The 22,741-nt window shown below is 45.8% G+C and overlaps 1 protein-coding gene across 2 annotated transcripts in view; it reads left to right on the top strand.

The window, feature by feature from the left end:
- Positions 1–6: 6 nt before the first annotated feature.
- The window catches only part of STK11 (serine/threonine kinase 11), a 47,733-nt gene continuing 24,998 nt past the window's right edge, over positions 7–22,741 (top strand). For both annotated transcript variants that reach the window (XR_657605.2, XM_009279787.2), the window contains exons 1-6: positions 7–1,337; positions 11,589–11,672; positions 15,778–15,867; positions 17,127–17,259; positions 17,747–17,883; positions 18,402–18,529. Coding sequence is in view for 1 of the 2 variants with exons in the window: in XM_009279787.2 (XP_009278062.1) it covers positions 1,048–1,337; positions 11,589–11,672; positions 15,778–15,867; positions 17,127–17,259; positions 17,747–17,883; positions 18,402–18,529 (862 nt within the window). In the remaining variant the exon portion in view is untranslated. The remainder of the gene's footprint in view (positions 1,338–11,588; positions 11,673–15,777; positions 15,868–17,126; positions 17,260–17,746; positions 17,884–18,401; positions 18,530–22,741) is intronic.

Below are 22,741 nucleotides of genomic sequence, written 5' to 3'. Positions count from 1 at the left end.
CTCGCCCCCCCGGGGGTCCCTTCCCTCCTGGCTCCATCCGTAGTTTGGTTGCACTTGAAGTGCTTTATCCCCTTTTCGCCCCTTCCCTGCTTTCCCCGGGGGCGGCCGCGGTGTCGCTTGTTTTCCTCCCCACCCCGACTGACACCCGCGGAAGGGGCGTGAAGGAGGGGGGGGAGAGCCCGGTCGAGGCTGGCATCTCCTCGTTGACCTTCCCTTGTTGGAAAGGGAATGGGGTGGTTTGGGTGCTGGGCAGAGAGAATTTCTTCCTCCTGATTGTTCCCGTTTTAAGGTGGGTCGGTAAAGCTCTGGTAGGTTTTGCGTTGTCTGACACCGGCTGACACCTGGACCAGTGGTGGTGACACATCATGTGCCAGGCGGAATCCGAGTGGTTGAAGGATGCCCCTGGGAGATCTTGATAGGCACCGAAGGCCTCAAACTTTTGTAGGCGTGAAAAGCAAAGACGTTAGAATTGTTTCTGAAAACTCCTTCAAAGAAACTTGGTTCCAGCTTCCAAACGGCTGAAAAAAAAACCCCCAGCTGTACTCACACCTGGACGGTGAGGACAGCAGGGCAGAAACGCTTCGCCAGCCATCCAGTTTGGAGTTGGTGACTATGATCTACTAGGGATGGAAAGTCACGAAAGAGACTCGGCAGTTGTCTGTTTTTATGTGGTGGCCTAAAGTCCCAGAGGATGACCTAGCACTTAAGAATCAAACTGGGCCAAGTTAAAGGCCAAGTTGACTTGAAAGAACCCTAACGGTGGGACCGGGTCAGAAGCAAAGCAAGTCCCAAACTGAGTGTATCTGGTCAAAGATATATATTCTTTTTAAAAGACATTGTGTTACTGGAGCCGGGCCTGGATCTTTTAGCATCCAGTTGTGCTCGAAGCAGCTCATAGGTTTTTTGTTTTGGTTTTTTTTTATTCATGTTTGTACAATCTTCTGGATATTTTTTTTCAAGAAGGAGTAAAAGGGAGTGTTGGAAACTAACAAACAGGATTAAAACCCTGAGCGCTTAAGGAAAACAGGTTAAGGAACTTAATCCAGGATGGATATGCAGGAGCCACAGCAGCTGGGTATGTTTGCAGAGAGCGAGCTGATGTCTGTGGGGATGGACACTTTTATCCATCGCATTGACTCTACGGAGGTCATCTACCAGCCACGGCGGAAAAGGGCCAAGCTCATTGGCAAATACCTGATGGGAGACTTACTTGGAGAAGGGTCTTACGGCAAAGTCAAGGAGATGTTGGACTCTGAAACCCTCTGTAGGAGAGCTGTGAAAATACTGAAGAAGAAGAAGCTACGCAGAATTCCCAATGGGGAGGCAAATGTGAAAAAGTGAGTAAATATTTCCGGTAGCTGGGAGCTGAGGGGTTAAACTTTGTCATTATTTTCCAGCTGATGTTCTGTATCATTTTAACTAACAACTTGGCTTTCTGCTGTGGAGGTGCTTCCTGAACCGTAGGTAGCCAGGAATCTCTTTGCCATTGAACGGCAGCCGGCGCTCTGGTTGAGGGTGCTTCTTCCAAATGCTGCCCGACGGTTGGGAACAGGGAAGGGAGCTGGTTCTCGAGGGCAAGGGCGGCAGGTCTGTCTGTCTGAACAGACAGCCCATAACACACGCCACTCTTAATAGTATTGCTTAAAGAGTGAAATAGTATTTCTTAAAGAAATCCCTCTTCGAGATTTCACGTCGAAGAGGTACGCTGTGGTGCCGTCGGCTAGGGAAGGTGAGAGGTGGTATAGCTGAGAGTGCAGAAATACACTTTGTGTTGTTGCGGTCTGCGTTGTTTGTGTACCCATCTAGGGGCGCGGGGTTCTTGAGCTCTTTGGGATGGCAGTTATTGCTCCCACCCGTGTAGTAGGTGCCTGGAACGTGGTCCAACGTGTTGTGCACCCAATGGGCATAGGAAGTCTTGGGGTTTATTCTTGGTTTCACTTCTGACTAATGAGTTCGGTAACTAATTCGAGGCTCTTTTCAGTTGATTTCTGCAGCTGTAAAATGGGGACAAGGGTTGTCAACTTTTTTTTTTTTCCTTCAGTGACTCAAGATCTGTGCTTGGAAGCTTTCGAAGTGCCAGTTACACACTGATTAGTCAGGGCACAAGTAACTAATTAAAATTAACTGTGGGAGAAGCCTGGTGTTATGCTTCATCTGTAGGGCTGGGTGTATGAAACTTTCCCTTTCCTTGGGGCTGTGCTCTGCTTGCGGGGACCTCGCAGCCAGCTGTGTTTTCCGCGGCAAGCTGTTTGTCACAGCCCTGCGAGATAGTTGTTTATCTGCTGTGAAGGGGAGCCTTCTGCAGCCAAAACAAACTATTTGCAAGCATTTATCTCGTAGTGGGAGGGAAAACTTGCGAGATGTTTAGAAGACTCTTGTATTGCGTCTTTAGCTGTGGCATGCTGAGTGTAGAGCCCTGACCTAGCAGGGTCTTGTTTCTGTTTCTCAGTTTGGTTTGAATTTCCGAGCTCAGCTGCGAGATATTTCACATCCTGTACCGGGACTTCTGTCAGTGAGCTGTTTAAGTTTGCCTTCTAGCCTTCAGTGACAGGCTTAGCTACAAAATAGTCACAGATCCTAATGCCGGGACCTCCCTTTCTCTCCTTTGCTGGCTCAAGTTCAGAATCAGAGTAAACTGTTGGTTAATATGTAATAAAATGTTTCTTGTTTTTCTGGTAAAGGCATGAGTGCCCCTTTCCACCCTTGCCCCCTCCTTGAATTACATCAAGAGTCCCTGCTGAAGAAGGGGGAGACTGTTTCCTCTTTAGTGAAAACTTAGTTTTAAATTTTTACCCCTCTTAGTGAAAAAGGACTTGCCAAGTAACAGTAGTGTTTACTGAGATCAGAGCCACGGTAATGGTCCCGTGTCCTGAAGTGAACTCTGTAGAGGTCTTATTCGTGCACAGAGCCTGTCCATGAATGTCTTGTCTGGTTTCGTTAAGGTTAGTTATTAAAGCAGACTAGCCAAGCACCACTCTGTTTTGCTGTGGCTGTTTTTCTGGCTCAGCCGCACCTGCCTCAAAACACTGAGGCGGATTTTAGATGTTGTCTTGTAACAAGGGTTTACTTTAGTTCAAGTTCCTATTTTTGTCGCCTTGTCCTTTTCTCTTTGTCCACCTATTCATTTGCTTTATCTGCTTCTTCAGCGGTGAATTTTTTTAAGGCAAAATGTCATATTTTTGTGATACCCGTGGAGATCTGACTTTATCAAAAACCCTTTGGTGCTACTGCAACAGGCAGCGAAAGCTGTCTTTGCTCTGAATAAACCTGTTGTGGTGAGATACGTCATCAAACCTGTACGGTTGGACTGGTCAGTATGGATGGGGGTGAGCAAACCATTGCTGTGTTTCCAGGTAGCACTGCAAAGTACTCTAACTTTTTTTTTTAACATCGCATTGCTTGGCCAGACTCCATTAAAATTTCACTTTCTACAACTGCATTTGAGCAGCTTTGCCGAGTGGTTTGTACCCAGCAAACTACTCGCATGTAATAAAAGAGCAGAAAATCAGATTGTGGACTGGATCGCATCAATAGGTTCTACTTTCTTTCTTGAAAGCTACTAATAAGTGCAGTAATAAGTAAATATGTAATTCCTGCGTTACAGTGAGGCCTGCTTCCAGTCCCACTTGCGTCCTTATCTATATAAGGATGTCTGCAGCTCAGTACGTGCGAGATGAGTGTGATTAGTTGTCTAATCTTTGTAAACATCCCGACTTCAGTTGGTGCCCTTTGAGATTTAAAAACCTCTTCACCTGCCACCAGAACTAGACCACCGCTTGGTGCTCCCTCTCCCTGCCGGTGCCCCCAGTGGTATGTGCAAGCAGAAGGCTCTTCCAAAGCATTTGCATTCATGGAAAATGAAATGGTCAGGAGTGAGAGTCTCCTGAATCCCTAACGAATTGTTTTCTCTGCTGTAGAATGACTGCATAATGTCTTAACTATTAGTCTGCTCTCTGGGGGTTAATTTCTTCATATAGTGCTGCAAACGTGTTAAAAGTGCACTGGCCGAGGGTCTAAGCAATTAGGGCGAGTGTTCAGGCTCGGTTTAAAAGTGCCTATCTCTTGGAAGTGACCATTTGCTCTTTCAGTCTCAAAATACCTTGTACAGTTTTCTCTTAACTGCAAAGACAGTGCCCGTTCCTACTAAAGTGATCTCCAGCATTTCTTACCATACAGGAAAAAGCCACATGTGTGACTTGGTTTGTTTGACAGAGATGTAATTGAATTATTATAATGGACTTGTGCCTCTGCCATTATCACAGGATGCCTCGGCATTGCTGCTGCTGTGGTGAAGATGAAACTTGCATTGATAGTGTGTCATCAAAGAAATTCCCTAGAAAACAGTTCCTAGACTGTTGGCCCTTGGGTAATTATATGAGCAAGTAATATACAGGGAGTAATGACAGCAAGGGAGACCACAATAATGATGAGCCACGGAGGATCGTACGGGTCTGGCCGTGCATTGGGGACCCCGGATACGTGGGGCTGGTGTTACAGCTCGGGGAGCTCTGTTAATGCCATTTCTGTGTTACTCCTTACTAATATTCGAGGCTGCAGCCTCGTCCTGCATGTGCGGGCTGGTTGCCCCAGTCCTGTCTCTTGGTGCAGTAACAGAGTTCTGGGGACCTAGAAATTATGACTGAAATGTGTTTGTGATTTATTACGTAAAATTGAACGATTCTTCTCTACCCCAAAATGCTCCAGTTCTGCCCCTGAAAAATGAGCCCTGAAGGGATCTGTGAATCCTGGTGAGGAAGTTGAGGGTTTAAACTCGTAAGACACGCGTTTCCCTAAATCAGTCTAGGGAATCTTCATTTCTCTTCAGTCACTTTAGAGAAAGGTTGAGGTGGCTTAGTCAACCAGACAGTACTAGGGCTAATTACTGCTTCCAGTTAATACAAAAAATGAGTTTAGTAAGATTGCCAAAAAGATGAAAAAAAAATTTGGAAGACTATTTGTCTCTAGCAGCACAAGTTTTATTAAACTGTGTGCTAATAGCCTCACATTTTAATTAAGTGTTTGGGACTTTCTGTGCGTATCCCAAGTGTCTTGTACTGTACTTACCACGCTTGGTGATTACTTGGATTTGAATATATGCTCATTAGAATTCCTCAGAGGTTTAAAATGTATAGTAGGCCTGTACTTTGACGATTTGCTCCTTGGGTCTGCAAATCAAGAGTCTTGCACCTCAAAACATGGACAGTTCCGCTGAAGGAAGGACTTGTTGCAAGCTGCAGAGGCGTGTGCTTTAGACGAAGACGGGCTAAAGCTGACTCACTGATTTCCTGTCCCTCGCTCCCAACCGAAAAGGTCTGCGGTACGTAACCGGGTGGCTCTGCTGTTTTCTTTGCTAAGACGAATATCTGCTTGGGTTCAGTGGTGAAATGTTGGAAAAGGTAATCCGTAGCAGGTAGCTGTGCTGGGGTGGATATAGGGCTTGTAATGTCGGACATCCCTGCCAGGAGTGTGATGCGGAGGAAGGCCTGGAACTAGTAAAAAGAAAAATTAACGCTGGGATCTTTACCTCCCTTAGCAGCCCCTGGGGCTCACAAACGCGGTTTGGGAGTAGGGGCCTGCCTGCGAGGGCTGGCCTGCCTGTTGCTGTCAGCTTCTGTGAGGTGAGAGCTGTCAGGGTTCAGATCACTGTGTTTGGTGGCAGAGGGTACGCTCTGATCTGCATCTGCAGCATTTAACATCTCGGGGGCTTTTGGGTGCGCATAAAGAAAGAAGTGTGGTGACCACAGTGGATGTTTCTGTAACTTGGCATGTTGTGGCCCTAGGGGAGGGAGAGGCAGTGGGAACGTGGTGGAGATGCTATAATGCTCGCAACACTATTTTGGGTGATGGCTGGAGAGGAACCGTTTGGATACTAAAACTTGAAAGATGTAGGTCAGCACTGGATTCATCAACACATAACGATGTCAGCCCCTCCCCACGTCAGATGTACGTTCAGACGTGTAAAGCTTAGTTTGAAGAAGGAAATAGCGAGGTGCTCTGCTCAGTCTCTTATCTGAAATACCGCTCATCTTCGTGAGAGCGAAGAGGTGCAGCTTCTCACGTGGATGAAAATGACAAGTTGCATCCTTGCAAGCAAAGGGCTTTTTTTTTATGTGAAATAAGCAGGAAGAAGCTGTTCACAAGCTAGACCTTAAATAAGGTAATCTGCTTTGTGGCGTATCGGGGATACTAACTTGTAATTAAAATTTGCTTTGGCTGTACAGGATTACAAAATCAATCTAAATAAATACATAAAGTAGTTGTTCAGTTGCGTAAAGACCAAATGAATGATTCTCGAGTCCTTTGTAGCAATTAGCAAGAATGGTGTTAGTGGATTTATGGTACGTGCCAGAACTGGCATATGGAGCTGTTCTCTGCGCACATCTCCCAGCCCTTCGCTGTGGCACTAGCTCTGCGGTGGAGGTGTGCCAGTTCCTTGTGCCTGGTTCCTCAGTACCACGTGCCGTATGTAGAGAGCTTGAGAGGGGCCGCGGTTGTGTGCTGAAGAGTGAAGGAGCGGGTGAGGGTAAGCTGCTTCCAGGCTGAAGGCTCTCGCTGCAGACCTGCTGCGAACCCTCACTTCTGACCTGGTAGGTAGTGTGGAAAAGATTCACCATCACCTGTCTCCAGTAAAATCCTAAAAGCTTAGGACCTGTGGAGGAACCTTGTCAGCCAAAGGAGGGGAGTGAGTCTTTTGGCTGTACTGCTCATTTTTATTTAAGCGAGAATGGCTTTGATGAAACTGAGGCTTGAAACAAACTGTAGAAAGAATGCTAAATCTTATGGTGAAGATGTGCTCTTACTAGAATGGTCCAGGGAAGAATGTCTTCTTTCCAGGCTGTCCTTGGCATCTTCCAAAAGCGTGCAGCACATGGTACAAGTAGGCAGCTTTGCTATATACGGTTCTGAGCAACACCACCACCCTGTTATTTGCCAAAGCAAGGTACCTTGCTAGGGATGTCTTAATCTGTCAGGATGAGCTTAATGGGCCTGACAGAACCACATAGAAACCTTCGAGTTAGAAGATCTTTTCTTTTCTCTTTTCTTCTCTTCTCCCTCCAAGATGGTTATACTTTGAAACAGGCCCCAAACTCTGACAGTCTGTCTTGTTGCGCACTTGAGGGCTTTCTAGTATGGAAAACTAGGGACGGAATTCCATAATGGAGACTATTCTGGCCACATAATAGCGGTGTTGAGTAGGATGGGTGTGGAAGCGATTACCACATTGCAGAGAGCACAGCCTAGCCCCTCGCTGGGGTTCTCCCTTTCCCTCTGCACTGGGGAGAGAGGTCTGACCTCAAAAGCAACTGTTGTGATTTAAATTTCATGTTAAATTTTTAGAGGTAGCAAGGAAAGGAGGCAAAGTTGCAGCAGCTCGGAAGGTGTCCTGAAGATCTGAGCAGATTCACTAGGCTAGTATGGGAAAAGCAGGAAGCCACCTTGCCTTGGTTGAGAGGAAAGGCAGCAAACTGTAGGCATGCAAGTCTCTCTTTCCCAGTGCTGTCAACTGAGACACTGCTGTGCAGGCGAATCGCAAAGAAAGCAGTGGGCTGGGGTGGCTTTGTTGTTGTTAATTTTGAAAAACGTAAATTTAGGCACCTTCTGGCGAGGTGAGCACCTATGTTCACTTACTCGGTGAAGTTTGAAAACAGAAATGGAACTGGAGGTGACTGTGGTCTGGCTGCCTCTGTTCCTCAGTCGTTCTAGAATGCAAGAGTAGCTAAAAATAGATGTAATCTTTCCTCTGGGAAATGGGCTGCTTGGCCTCTGCCCCAGAGGTGGGTGCACTTCACTGGCATTTTAGATTGGTTCACAAAGTCCTTCTGGAAAAAAAAAATCATTACAGAAATATGAAATATTTATTAGTCCATGGAAGGAATTAGTATTTGTGCTTTCAAGCCGTATTACAGGGAATGAGCTGTTGGGATCAGGATTTTAAATGTGTTCCCAATATTGGAAGCTTTCTTTGCCTTCACAGCAAAGTAGTCTTATTTAAATAAGTATGTGTTCACTCCCTCTCTTGCTGGCTTGGTCTGAGCACTCAGCCTGTCTCCCTTCATTATGCAGAAACTTCTTAGACCTACGCTAATGCTGGCTGCAGTTTCTATGCTAATTTAATCCACTTCATCCTTTTGGTCATTACTATAATTAGAGCGGCTGCATCGCTTTGCAAATCTGTCAGCCATTTAAACTAAACACCCTTCTGAGCTTTGCCTTGTTATCCTAGGTTTCTGTTTAGCTATCGTAACTTTTTTTTAAAGCCATCTATGATAAAGGAAGAGTGCCTGGCCTAAACTTTGTTAGTGAAGCAGTGCTACTGGTCAGGGATCCTTAAAAGACCTTTAAAAACCTGCTTGCGTTCCTGCATCTTATGAGCCTTTCGAAGGTGCAGTTACTGGCTTGTTAATCAGATGTGATGCATCAACAAGCCTTTGTACTGGCCACGGCCTGTTATTAGAGGCTGGCTAATTGTGCAGGCAAGGGGTGAGTGGCTTTCTGAGCTCGGTGTGTCATGTGTTTGGGCAGACGCTCTTGCTTCCGAAGCTGTGCTCTGAATTCCTTGTAATGCTGCTTTCAAGAGTCCTAACTGTTGAAATGTAACCGTGCTTCTTAAAGCAACTTACCAAACGGCAGGAGAACGAAGCTGGAAAGAAGAGTTTATGTACAGTTTAGCACAAGCCCAGAATCGAGCAGCAGAAGAACAAAGTGAAGAGCAGTATCTGCACTTCCAGACACTGACAGAACCACCCTGACCTGACTGTCCTGATCCTCCTGTTTCTCTTCACAGCTGGCATCCAGTGGGATTTTTGCAGGCTGAGTTTAATGCAAAAGATACTAAAATGTGGTTTGGAGCACAGTACAAAATCCCAAGAGACAAAGATCAAAACAGCTGATACGAGACGACATAAAGGGCCCATTTTCATAGCCAAGGGAAGATGTCTCCTCACTCAGTTTTACATTATTTATCCTCCACAAACAGAGGATTCAATTCAGATCTCTGAACCGTTCAGTCAGGTTAAGTTAGGACTAAAGTTTGGAAGAAATGGAGTTATTAGCTGGAACTCTTGTTTTTGACTCATTCTTGAGACTAATGTTGCAATTCTTACATTGGTCGCTTCATTTCTGAATTCTCGTGGAAGTTATAGCTTTAATAAAGGGCACTATGAAACTGCCTCAGTAGTTGGCTACTGCATATGAGGAATTTGATGTGTCTTCAGGACGATTTTTGTACTAACTCTACTGTAAAGACACTTAAACTGATCACACAAATGGACTACTGGACTGGCCAGCTCAGGGGTCTTTGGCCTGCAACCCCAACGGTGAACAGCTTGTTGTATTTGATGGTGCTCGGGGTGGGCACCTGTGGCTGTTAAACTGTGCGTGACTTCCGAGCAGCTCTCAGTGTGGTTCGTGCGGCGGGGAGCAGGGTTGTGTTGCGGTGGGAGGTCTCAGGACAGCTCACATCTGGAGCGAGGAGGTGAGCCGGAGGGGTGCTGAGGCAGAGTTTGGGGAAGCAGGGTTGTGTTGCGGTGGGAGGTCTCAGGACAGCTCACATCTGGAGCGAGGAGGTGAGCTGGAGGGGTGCTGAGGCAGAGTCCCCAGAGTTGCTGGGACCCAGCCAAGGCCAGCTCTGCAGGGGCTGATGGGACTGCTGGGAGGCCGTTGTCATCTCCCATCTGTGAACTTCTCTGGAGTTCTTCCATCCCTCAGCTCTGACGTCCGTCGCGCTCGTCTCCTGGCCGCAGGAAGCTTTTGGTGCAGGGCTTCTCGGGTCGGGAGCGGTGGAGGCTCGCTGCCCCTTTGGCAGCCTTGGCATGTTGGCTGTCTTCCCTTTTGTGGCTGCAGGCTGTCTGCATCATGCAAGATGCAGTGCTGCTGGTGATGCACTTGTCTCTTTTTGCTAGCGAGGTACCTCTCCCGTTTTTTCTGTAGTTTATATGTTCTGTAGAAAATCATGTTCTGCTGAACAGCCACTCTTCAGATGAATTTCATGTGGTATAATAAAAAATCAATTTAGTTTCATTTGTTCATGTCTTTAGTAGATTAGCCAGTTTCTGATGTCTTTATATTTATGTTTAAATCACTTCTGTCCATTCACAATACAACAACTATCAGAAGGAATTGCTTGTTAAGTATAGAAACTTTTTATTTCTTTTTTTGGCAAGTAACTAATATTCAAGTTGCTTCCCAGCTAAATAACAGAATTTGTGCTGAAATGGGCTATATAGTGTGCTAACTGCTCTGCCGCGTCTGGCACCGGGCACTGCCTGCCTGTGACAACAGGAGCGCACCTAACTGCACGGTGCTGCGTTACACTGACATCTGCGGGGGTTGTTCCTGGTCACGATGCTGATTAAAAACATACCCTGAAGTATGAAGTCTGGAAGCCCAAGCAATTCTATTTCTGCTCTTGTAACTACAGATGACGCTTATGTATAAAGAAGCACGAAGTGCAAATGTAAAAGGCTTGTCTTGGAAGTGACTGTCCTAGATATTATGGTAAACACAAATGTAGTGCATCTTTAGGGGTTTAACTGAAGAGACTGGTAGCGAGCTAAGCTCCCAGCGGTCCAGCATTGTTTGAAAAGCTTTAATCGGAGGGAAGCTGATAAAGCTGCGTCTTTGACACGTGGAGCAAATCTGGGTAGGCTTTGACTTGCCTGAGCAGTTGACAGGGCGGCGTTTCAGTTCCAATTATACCTTTCCTTTAGTCAGCACTAGCTTTAACTGGGAATGGTGAGGCACTTGCCCAGGGCCATAGGGAAGGGTGTGAGCTGAGGAGGGGACCTCAGGGGACACTGTAAACCCCTCTTGTATGGGTGGGAGGAGGAGGAGGCTTGGCTTGCTGCAGCAGGCCCTTGCAAGTCCTGTGCCAGTGCTGCTTGTGGAGTCAGGGGGTTTGCAGAGTGTGTCCTTGGGTTGCTTTCTCTTTCCGCGCAGCCTGGTGTCTGAGGGTCCAGCAGGATCTCTCCAGGAGTTGTCTTCTGTGGGTTGGCTCAGCATGATGCACTTCTGGTCTTGTTCCTACTCACTTTGAATGGGGCTGTTGGGCTGCCAACGTCCTACTGTTGACCAGTCAAATAGCTAAAGGGGGGCACTGCACAGATTTTATGGGTAAAACCGGACTAAAGCTTACGTTGGCGTGCAGAATACACCTTTATATTAGCAGAAGTAACACAGCCTGTGTTGAATGGCACCAAAGCATTGGCACAGGGCATTCTGATGACCAATTCCCTGTCCAGCACAAAGGTAGGTTGCTCCTTGAGAATAGTTCTCCTGCTGTTTACCAATGGACTAAAATTTCTGCCCAGAGAAAACTGTCTGTGTAGTGTTAACTGAAAGGGTACTTGTTTATAGTCCTAGTCAGTGACCAGTCAGTATTTTCACGGTCTAACCTTGGACTAATGAAGTCAAGAACACACAAGACCTTCTGTCAAACAGCATGCATAGGTAGTCTTAGGTGAAGCAGTTGGGACTAATATGGTTTGAAGTGTCTTTAAAATCCATGTGATTTAGAAAACATTAATTTCATTCCATAGTAAGGAAATAGGCTTTTTAAACATAACTTTTTTCCTTTTCTCTTCCTGCAGGGAAATTCAGCTCCTGCGACGATTACGGCACAAAAATGTTATCCAGTTGGTAGATGTATTATACAATGAAGAGAAGCAGAAAATATATCCTTTTTTCACACAGTTGTTAATAAGGTTTGAATTCCATTGTTCTCTGCTATAGCGCTGAATCATTATAGTTCTGCTTTTGTTAAGGCCCTCTTGAATGTTTCTTAAGCTTAAAATTGCTTTCACTGGTATTAAACATACTGCATGTCTGGAATACTTTCCACACAAGTACATTTTCTTAAGTTTCCCAGCTTCCCAGTTAGGAAATGAAATATTGTCCCCAGGTTACAGATGCGCAGGGCTGGGGTAGGGGAGAACTGACCCTCAAATACTGTGTTTTGTTGTGTGACCTTCAGCAACTCGGAGATGAAAAAAGAGCTGCAGATCTATCATTTCTAACCTCCTGTCCTAGCTGTGGTATATGTTAGTGCTTTTTTTTCCCCTGAAGATGGACCTTTTATTGTCTATGCTATGTGAAATCAATTTTTGTAATGCTTTTTCCTTTAAGTCCTTGGCAGTGGTTTAGGTATTTTTTTTTCTTTCCCTCAAAAGAAGAAAAAAAAAAAATCTACTCGTTTGCTGGCATCCGGATGCCTGCAAGTCTCCTTCCCTTTGGAGGGTCTGTACTGCTGCAGTGCTGCCTCTTCTGCGGGCGGTTGGTATGCTTTGCTGCTGGTTATCCTTGACAAGATAAGATGAGCTCCCGAGCCTGCCCAAGCCTCCTCTGTTTTGTTTGTGTGAAAATCCCTTGTGATAGTGCTTAAGTGACCTACAGCTTGTAACGGTCACGAGAGATTGAAAGCATATTGCTCCTGTGAGATCTACAGCTCAGCTTTTTGAGACTAAACGGTTCAGCTCTTGAATCAAATCTGTGGCTTGTGATCTCAGTGCATCCTTCAGACTTTCACATGTTATTCCACAGTGCGCTGACCCCCCAAGTATGCATAGACGCTAACCAGTGTAATTACACGCTTTAACTTGCAAGGGAAATGCAAGTGAGTAGCTGGATGGTCCCCATCCCTGGAGGTATTTAAAAGACGTGTAGATGAGGCACTTAGGGACATGGTTTAGTGGGTGGTGGTGTTGGGTTGACGGTTGGACTCGATGATCTTAGAGGTCTTTTCCAACCTCAGTGATTCTATGATTCTAATGAGTCTGCCGCTCCGAGTGCACTTTGACTTGAACCAGTTTGTAAGCTTGTTGAGCTGATCTGTTGTAGTACGTGTTATAAATGGTTGCTTTTATTTTTGACAGTGTTTTCTAAATACTGTCTCCCAATTACAGTACTTCATAAAACGGGTAATTTAATTGTGTGCTTTAATTAGATCAAATACCCTGCCACCGCATCATTAGTATAAAAAAGCACGACAACTTTTGCTTGTGTTTTGTAGCGTTAACAGACTGAAGGGACCGTAATTCAATTACTGTCTATAGAGAGATACCATTTAATCAATAGGAAGCTGGGATGCTAAACGAGAAGCACGGGGAAAAAGAGCCCGAGAGAGACCTCATGTGTTGGTAACAGGTGATGACAACCCAAAATGGTCATTCCGAAATGTGACCTCTCTAAGCCAGGAGGGATGTTCCTTGCTTTACTTTCTGAACAGTAGCGTTTGAAAAAGAACAAATCGTTTTTCAGTACTTTTCCCTTGCAAGTATAGATTAACTTCACTATTTCTATTTTCATCTGCTTCTACACTCTTAAAGTTTTTTTTTTTCTATACCTGCTTATTCTGTGCACATGAGTAGCAGTACCTGGAGAAATGTGATGTTTTCACTGGGGCTGGGGGCGGGAATTCATCCATGATCATGTTCTTGCTTAACCTTTCTCCAGCTTCTCATTGGCACTGCCAGTGCCTGTGGAGCATGTCTGAGGATGTGGCAGTACAAACGCTTGGGCAGCCTCATGGTAAACAGGTTTGGGAACAGATCCAGCTGAAAAGTAACTTTCTCTTTTAGGCTGGCTTCTCTGTAGGTCAGTTCCCTTACTCGTTTCACTGTGTAGTCACGCAAATGCCTGTATTAGTGCCTTGCGGGAAGCAATGTAAGATAAAAGTTGAGGGGGGTATAGGGGAGGGATGTCGGCTTCCCCCTTATTAATAAAAAAAAAATCCTCATTTCCAGAATGACCGTTGTGGCATTTGAAATTGGGCCTGTAGAAGAAGGAAGGATTCTGTTCTCACCTGAGTTTTCTGTTGCTGATAGAAGTGAACTGCAGGCTTCAGCTATGTTTATACTTGGGAAGATAGTGTTTTAACAACTTACCTGCCTAGTCAAAGCCTTCAGTGATTTTCTTTGGTGAAGGGAAAGCTGCGATGACTGCATTAAAAAATATCAACTACGTTTAGTATTTAATGGGCTGCTCTGATGACCTGCTGTGGCTGGGAATGCGGAGCTGGTGATGAATGGAGAACTAATCCAGGCAGAAAATAAACCCGGTTCAATAAGCAGGATCCCAGCTGGCACCTTCTCTGACAGCTTCTGTTACCAGTACGTGCAGTTGTGCGTGGGAGCAGAACCCTATCGATTAGAAGAGTTGAGAGCCTCAGTCTTCTTGGGGCACCTGTAACAGATCTGCTCCAGCCTGGAAGTTTGTACTCTAATCTGGCTGATCAACCAGAGATGGATCAGTTACAAAAGAAGGGGTGAAAAACAGTCTGGCAGCAAATGAAACCAAAATCAGGCTGTCCTTTGTAGATGAGAACGAGACCTGGGTCTTGCTTCCCGGGAGCTAGTCTATATAATCTACTGTTAGTGTTATTCTCTGGAAGGTGGCAGAGTTGATGTCTTCCACATCGCTGTGATATAAATAGTTCACAGATGTCTTTCAGAATAAGAAATGGTAGGAATGAATTTTGGGAGCTTTTTCTGCTATTCTTGCTTCTACTGATTTCCTGGGTGGCATTGTGCCCATCATAAAATCTTGCAGTGCTTTAGTGTCCCCCTGAAGAGCGGCTCACATGGGGAATGTAACACAAATTTAATGAGTTCGGACAGTGTTTTGAGCTCCTCGATAGAACGTGCTACAAAAGGGCAACACAATCTTTAGCGCAGATCCCACTTAAAGCGCAGGTCATCTCTTTAGTCTCTCCTGCCTCAAGAGTTAAGATGGCATCCTGGGACATAGGCAACTTATTTTAGGCTTAGGTTAAGAAGGCATCTGCCAGGAGTAATTAGAGTGACCAAAGAAATGCTTTGTGTTACTGGAGAACATGGGCTGCCTGACAGCCGCGCTTTTCTCTGCTCTTTATCTTGAAGGTGCAGTCCCTTGGCAAAGCCACCAGATGTCCCAGGGTCTGATCTTGCAAGCCCCTCTCAGCACACAGTCTGCCTTTAAGAGCCCAGGGAGAGGAGGAAAACAGAGGCAACTGCTTTAGGCAGTTGTGTAGTTTCCATTGTTTGGCCCCAACGTTAAAGCTTAAAGAGATGAAAACTAGAATATGCTGCAAGGGAACAAATGCTAAAAAGTGCCACCAGTTCTTGGCATTCTGTTGTAACTTTTTTTATCCGCGCAGTTTCAAAAAAGCTTCCCAGCTCTCTAGGGATCCTTTCTCCTGCTACTGAAATACTACCATGGGGATGGGGGTAAGCAGCAGCTGTTAAATAGTGCACACAGCCGTATCATTTCGAAACAGGAAACGAAGAATAACAAACTTTGGGGGAGGTGATGGGAGCTCACTGTTACGTCAAGCGCGGACCAGCCAGGGTATTGGGAGAATATGCTACAGCTCTTCTGCCAGGGGTTCCCAGCCAGGGTATTGGGAGAATATGCTACAGCCTACAGCTCTTCTGCTAGGGGTTCCTTAACTTTTTGTTGCCACTTCAGAGTATTATCCTATTTCTGACGTGCTCGTGAGGTCTCCAACTTAATTTCTGTGGAGTTCGCATCCTGTTTCAGGTCTGATCACGGAGTTGCAGCAGGTCGTTAAGCAGAAGAATTTTCTCGTGGGTTCGTTGCCTCCTCCCGTTAGACAGTTGGAGGAAGGTAGCTACCGCAGGAGGTGCAGCGCAGCTCAGGCTCTACCTCTCCAGTGTGTGTATACCAGGTAACAGGGCTGCCTGTGCAGCAGCTCTCCAGTTGCACTGGAACGGGGCTGCAGTCTTCTCAGGCAAATGCTGTGTGAGATGTTTAACCCTGAAGCTTCCTTAACTCTGCCTTCACGTATATGGTGATGGAGTACTGTGTGTGTGGGATGCAGGAAATGCTGGACAGTGTCCCAGAAAAGAGGTTTCCAGTTTTTCAGGCTCACGGGTAAGTACGGTTTTGTTCCTTAGGCTGCATTAGCCTCTCACCACTGTACTCTCTTGAATTCAAGAGCACGTTCTACTCTGTTGCTTAGACTGTTGGCTGCACTTTAAAGTAAAACTGGCTTTGTGTAATAACTGCATCTTTTACATCCATGGAAAAAATGAAAAACTAATGAAATGGTGACAAGGATAGCCCTTAGATTCTGGGAAGAAAAAAAAAATCTTTCTATTGAATTTTCTGTTACTTTTGTTTTCCTTTGAGATGCATGACAACCCTTCCTGGCCCCTTTCCTGCAGCTCTGCTGTTCAGCAAAGATGGGTGCAATGGAGGAATCCATGAGGGCTTGCCCCGCCTAAATGGAGGCAAGCCATACAGTTCAGTGTCAGAAAAGAGATTAAAGGTCTTTGGAGGGATTAAGGATTGGCAATATCCAGCATGATCTGTTAGCTTCTTTAGTTAGTAGAGAGGATAATCTGAAGCCCCTTTCACTCTGCAAGTAAAGGAACCTTAGAATTCCGGAAATAGGTGCAAGAAGATTGTCATGTATATCAAATCAGTGCAGACCAGCAGATCTGTGGTAACTACATGTTTTTATGGTCGTATTTTCATTTTGTTTAAAAAAGGTGTCTGAGATTACAGGTAGCGTAAGTGAAATACAGGCACCTTAAGTCAAGTATTATTTCTGGATATTATGAGAGAAGGCGTGCATGCCCAGTTGTTGCCAGGCTGTTAATGCGCAGTGCTTGCTACGTTATAGTAATGGCCTGCCCGTGGTCTCTGACCATATCCATGTTACCTTTGCTCAGCCAAGTAAGCTGTGCCAGCAAAACACTCCTTTCTGCTGGCTAAAAGAAACTTTTTTCCCCACCCCCTGTTAGAGAAAGCTATGCCACTGAAAGAGCATCTTTCGCTAGCTTAACTAAAGCAGGCATCAGAATTAACTGTCAGGTCTGTGCCAGCGTGGTGCTCAGCACATAGAAGATACGCAGACTTGTGAAGAGTGCTTTGGTGTGGAGGAGCCCAGAGTCTGAAGTGGTTAGCGCACTGCTGCAGAGCTCTGGCAGGTAACTTCTGACTTTGTCAGAAGATTAAGTACCTTTTCTTATACACCACAGCTCAATCTCAAGTTCCTAAGCATCAAATGTGAATGTATTTCCGACTTGTTTCCAAAAACAGCACTCTTTGCTTTATGTATTATCAGTAGTTCACATAGTCTTAGTCTATGGAAGTGCTTGACTTTCTTCCTCTAACTCTTTCTGCAGGTACTTTTGTCAGCTTATAGACGGCTTAGAATACTTGCACAGCCAAGGGATTGTCCACAAGGATATAAAACCGGGGAACCTCCTGCTAACAACCAATGGGACACTGAAAATATCTGATTTAGGCGTAGCAGAGGTATGTGAGAACTGCGGCAAAGTCAGGAATGTGGGAAGCGTGACATTCTAGATTTAGGTCACCTTTGTGGTGCCAATTGATTTACTGTGCATTTAGGCTTTTGTTCTGTTAAACTTGCAGAGTGCTCTAGAGTGATTCTGAATAGTCATTGTAATTGGCAAAACACTTTTGATAACAGCACAAAACTTCCATCTGGGAAGCACATAGAGGAAAACATCAGTCTTAGACAAACCCAAAAGTGTGGTGAAATGGCGATAAGCTATATAACCTTACCCTTCTTATTGTATGAAGGCTGTCTTAGCTGGGTAGGATTGGTGCAAGAATTGTCACTGATGGCATGTAGTTATTGTAGTGGCATGTTCTTATGATATGTAAGTAGATTTTCAGTAGCGGAGTTTTCCCCTTTTTTTCCCCAGGTGAAACTTTTTTAACAGTTACAATTTGTCTGCCTTGAAAGTTTAAAACTGATCGGTCTCTTCTGCTGCAGGCATTGCATCCGTTTGCAGAGGATGACACGTGCAGAACGAGCCAAGGGTCGCCAGCATTCCAGCCACCAGAAATTGCCAATGGCCTTGACACCTTTTCAGGCTTTAAAGTAGACATCTGGTCCGCAGGGGTCACACTGTAAGTGCCCGTGCAGCATCCAGGAATTGCAATAAAAAATTACAAGTCCCCAGATAGCTCAGTCTTGTGCTACCTGCTATCATCGCTGCTCTTCATGTTGTTGCGGGGAGCAGGGAGAGTGTATGTGTGCTGGTCCCTCCTTTGGATGGGTGTATGTTCCCCGCAGTGCTTGTAATTCTGAAGAAAGTCATCTTTACTCTCAGTGAGTAACTCTGCCAGCCATTTCTCAGCATCCGAGATGCACAGCTACTGTAATAATAGAAACCACAAATATCTCTAGTATTTATTTTTAAGTTTCTCCCATCCCAGCCTGTCAGGGAGATGTCTTGGTGGTTTTGACTCATGTGAATGAAGAGGCTGTGATAAAGGAAGGATAAGTTTAAAGAGGCATTCCAAATACTGTCAAATATTCATCTTTTAGTTTCCTCTTGGCTTCTTTTGGTTTACGTAGTCACGTAAGAACTGAACACCTGTTCTGTGTGCTTTTTCTCATACAGCTTCTCCTTCTGCCTTTACAGATACAACATTACAACGGGTCTATACCCCTTTGAAGGGGATAATATCTATAAATTATTTGAAAACATCGGGAAAGGTGACTACACAATTCCAGAGGATTGTGGTCCTCCACTCTCAGACTTATTGAGAGGTGAGTCTCCCAACTGACTCTAAAAGGATGGGTAAAATCGATAGGTGCAACATGCTCAGCTTGCATAGTGCCGGGGAGAGCTTCGTTCCAAGCATCCTGTGAAGATACAGGATCCTGTTAGAAAGGGAGGTTATGCTTATGAACGTTTTAAAACTTTGAAAGATCTTCCACACTGATATTTTCCCAAGATACACTAAACCCTGCATGGGTTGCAGTCACTACTCTATAGAGTTGGTTCTTGCGTAATGTTTCTTGTGCTCTGAGAAGCTCTTAAACCTGAAGACAAAGCCCACAAGAGGTTAAATTTGAAGTGGCATCATAGCGTTGATGTGGGTTTTGCAAGTGAGAACACTCAGTTAAATTCCTTGCCCAAGCTTTCTATAATGTGAAATACTGAGTACTCAGGTTCTGCTGTCTTTCCTCATCAGCCTCTGCTCTGAATTTACTTGCTTCAATCCCAGTTGTCTCCTCCTGCCCCCCAAATTTAGAGTTGCAAGGATACTGGAGCAAAGTGACTGGTGCCCACTTTCACAACAGGGCTGTGGTAGAAATAGGAGTAGCGCTTTCTGGGTAGAAGGAGAGGGTTGTGGGTTTTGTTTGTTTGGGTTTTTTTTTTGTTCCTGTCGCTTATTGCAATAGTTTGAGGTTTAGCGTTGAACAGTCTCTGCTCTTGAAAGCTGAATAGTCAGGGCAGCAGTTATGCTGTGCGTAGCAGCCAATTTGGTGATGCCCATTTGGCAGCAGGTAGGATGTGATTCTAGCACGTGGGAGATCCTGACCGGAGTTCCTGCTGCCTCATTGGCAGTGAAGCAGCCGGGTGCGGTACTGCTCCCCAGCCCTCGGCACGGGCTTGCTCTCTCTTCTTTGTCTTCAGCTGTTTGTGAAAGATCAGACCTCAAATATGAAATGGTGCTGTCTTGTTTCAAGTTTATTTTTCTGGTTCTTGTGCCACATGGGGTTAGGAGGTTAGTGTGGGTGAAGAGCCATGGGGCACTGTGAGCAGACTGAGTCAGCTTCCCTTCCTCCTGTCCGCAGTGTTGTCAGGTCTGCTCGTAATACGGGTGTTGTTGCTAAACTGGGGGGGTTATGTACTGTGCCGTGTCCTCTGTGTGGTCACAGTGCTGTTGCAGTTTGTGGCTGGCCAAAAGGTTACCAATTTCAAAGTGGTTTATGGCTGCACTTCGTGCTGCAAACGGCAGCAGTTGTGCCTCTGCAGGAAAGGCTGCGCTGCCCGTGGGCTCCCGGCTCCCGCGTGGATGGCTGCGAGCAGCCGCAGCTCCAGCCTGGACTCGCTTTCTTGCCCCGTAGGGTCACCTCCGCTGCGGGCCATGGCCCGGTGTGGTGCTGGGGACGTGGGCGTCCTCGCTCGGTGCCGGCAGCGTGCCGGGCGGCGGCGGCAGGTGGTGCTGTCTGTCCGAGCTCTGCCTGCTGCTGCCTCCGGCGGGGCTCCCCTCAGCCCCCCGCCACCGAGGAGGTGGCAGACCCCCTGCGATCCCACTCATAGGAGGCTATTTTAGCTTATCTGGCCCCATACCGATTATGAAATGTTATTTCCATGTGTTTCAAAAAGCATTAACTAGCTTTAACAGCTTTCAGAACGCATTACATAAGGCATTGCTTCAAATTGCACTCGGCACAGCTGGTATCTTGGCTGTTCTGCTGAGACTAATGTGGCTACTGCGTACAGCCCAGCACTTCTGACTGATGTGTGTTTCACATCGTATCCGCGTGCCTCAGGGAACGATGTCCTGATCTACATGTGGCGTTTGATTTGTGAATGCTGACTCAAAACACAGCCTTTTTTTATGAGCTTGGGAATTGCCCAAATGGAGTAAATCCAGTGGTCCATCTAGACAGGCAGCCAGTCTTCTAAAGCATCCAGCAGAAATCATTTGAGGTTTGTGATAAGCCTCTCAGCTGCACTTAGTGTTGTACCCCAGGGAAAATGAGTGTGGCAGTTGTTTCTCTTTTCTTGTCCTGAGGATACTGATAGCTTCAAGTCTAATGCTTCATTAGCAGAATAACTCCTTTTTTAGTTCTCTTTCCATCCCCTGTATGAGACCTGCAGTCAGAATCTCCTACTTTTCCTGCTGCCTCGTTTTAAACAGAGGAGCCTCGTACCTGATGCCCTTTGTCCATCTCTTCAGCCTGAGTTGCCTCCTTCATCCTAGCTGCCGTCTCTCTTCATCCCTTCTGTGTTTGGACACTACAGACACGCAGGTTGAGTGCGTTTGGTAGGCAGAGGAGCTCACCTGGGAGGAGATGTCTGTGTCTCTCTATCAACTTGACCCTTTCTTCCAGGGCGGTGGGAAGTCCTAAGGATTCCTTTCACTGTCCTCCCTCCATCCCACCTGAGAGCACTCTCCCACCCCTCATCTTGCCGTATGCACCTGTTACACAGTCAAAGCTGGCAAAAACTCCTGATATTCTCCTTGTTTGGTTTGACACACTTTACTTTTTCTAGTGGTTAGAGTATCCAGTGGACCCGAGGTGACTGAATTCTGGAGCGGGATTGCCCTGGCTCCCTCCACGCTGTGGAGGCCTGAGCATCTCCGCAGCCCAGCAGATAGCAAGGCATCTGCTGAAGACGAGGGCTGAGCTTTGCAGTGGTGATACTACGTAGCTATGGTGACAAAACCTGAATGCTTTATCTGGTTCATGCTTTTTCTCCAGAGCATCTGCATTTCCTGGTAGGTGCCTGCTACTTCTGCAGCAGGTTGAAACTGAATCAAAAGCCTGCAGAGCAGATATTGTCAATGGCTGGCTGATGCTTTTATATGAGCAGCGCAGACACCCACAGCTCAGCTCTATCTCACTAGAGACTGTTTCACCTTTGCATTGCTTTTAAAAGACTCTTAAAGCACTCTGCAGCGCTGCAAGCATTTGTTCTGGTTTTATGGTAAGGAAGAATTCAGTACGCTGGCTGTAAGTGCTGTGTTGACCATAGTACTGGTCTGGCTGTGAAGCAAATACTAGAATACACTCTTTAAGGTTTTTCCTGTTCTTCTGTTGACTACTTTTTAGTGTGTTTTGGTTGGGTTTTTTTTTGCTTCCCCCCACCTTGAGCTTGGTTTTTTTTTTCTTTGTTCCTCTTTCCAGATGAAGCAGAATTTAGAGGACTTAAAGCTTCTGTGGTATTTGACTTGTAAAGAGACTTATATGACAGTGTATTTCAACAGATTAGTTGGGATGCTGCGCCTCTTTTTGTCTCCCTAATCAGGGATGAAGCTTTATTTATACTCTTCACTGATGGAAAAGAGAAGGGCTAGTACTGTTCTGGCTTCTGTGTGTACAGTCAGTAAAGATGTGTCAGAGTGGAAGCATTTATAAATAGCCTTAAGATTATTCTGTCACCATCTGCGTGTGACTTATCAACTCATATGCAGTTTGCTTCTGGGCAAGAAAAATGCACAAGGTCAGCTTTTCTTCCTCTTCTTCTAATATACTTTTACTGAAAGAGAAAGCCTTGAGACTGCAGTCTCTGCATTAAACATCTGGATTTATTTCCAGGCTCTGCTACAGACTTTGTGACTGGGGACGAGTTGGTTAGTTTCTCAGCGTTTTGTCCTCTCACTTCTGTGTAACTGCCATGACCTTTCATTACAGGGGTGGTGAGAGGGTGTGCGTCCTGATGACAGGGGGATGCTTTAATTCTGTAGTAGCAGGGCGTCCCCGGAGCCAACAGGCAGGCAGGCTGGTGTCTATAACCCATCCAGTGGGCAAGTCTTCCACATGTGTTTGATCAAAGACTCAAGGTTTGCCTGCAGAGGGAGTTTATGGTCAGAACGCCTGGCTGTGCTTGTGGAAGATGAAGGAGAGGGAAAAAGTCCTGTCTCATTTTACAGAATTTACTGCTTTATATTGGTTGTTTGAAATGTTGATCTGAGTTGGAGACTCTGAAGTGAAATCCAGGTTGAGTTCATTAACTCTTGCTGTTAGATTCCTTCCGGCTTCTCAAACGACATACCTAAGATTGTACTGTCTGCTAAAAACTAGATACTCTACCACATGATACAGTGCTATGCTTGTTCAGGATTATTGAAGTGTGTGGGCTGGAGTCTGTAAGGAGCTCAAGACAAGTTCGTGTCTCCAGATTCTGGATTGCCACTTGACATAATTTGAAAGGGGTTTGAGACTGCTGGTGTGCTGTAATGGGCACGATATCCCATGTATGGGCACGGCGAATCCTTCTGAAATACCATGGGAGCAGAG

This window comes from Aptenodytes forsteri, unplaced genomic scaffold (assembly GCF_000699145.1).
Source record: "Aptenodytes forsteri isolate BGI_AS27 unplaced genomic scaffold, ASM69914v1 Scaffold147, whole genome shotgun sequence".
Taxonomy (NCBI): Eukaryota; Metazoa; Chordata; class Aves; order Sphenisciformes; family Spheniscidae; genus Aptenodytes; species Aptenodytes forsteri.
Note: the sequence above shows the minus strand (reverse complement) of the source record. Positions and strands in the feature narration are given on the sequence as shown.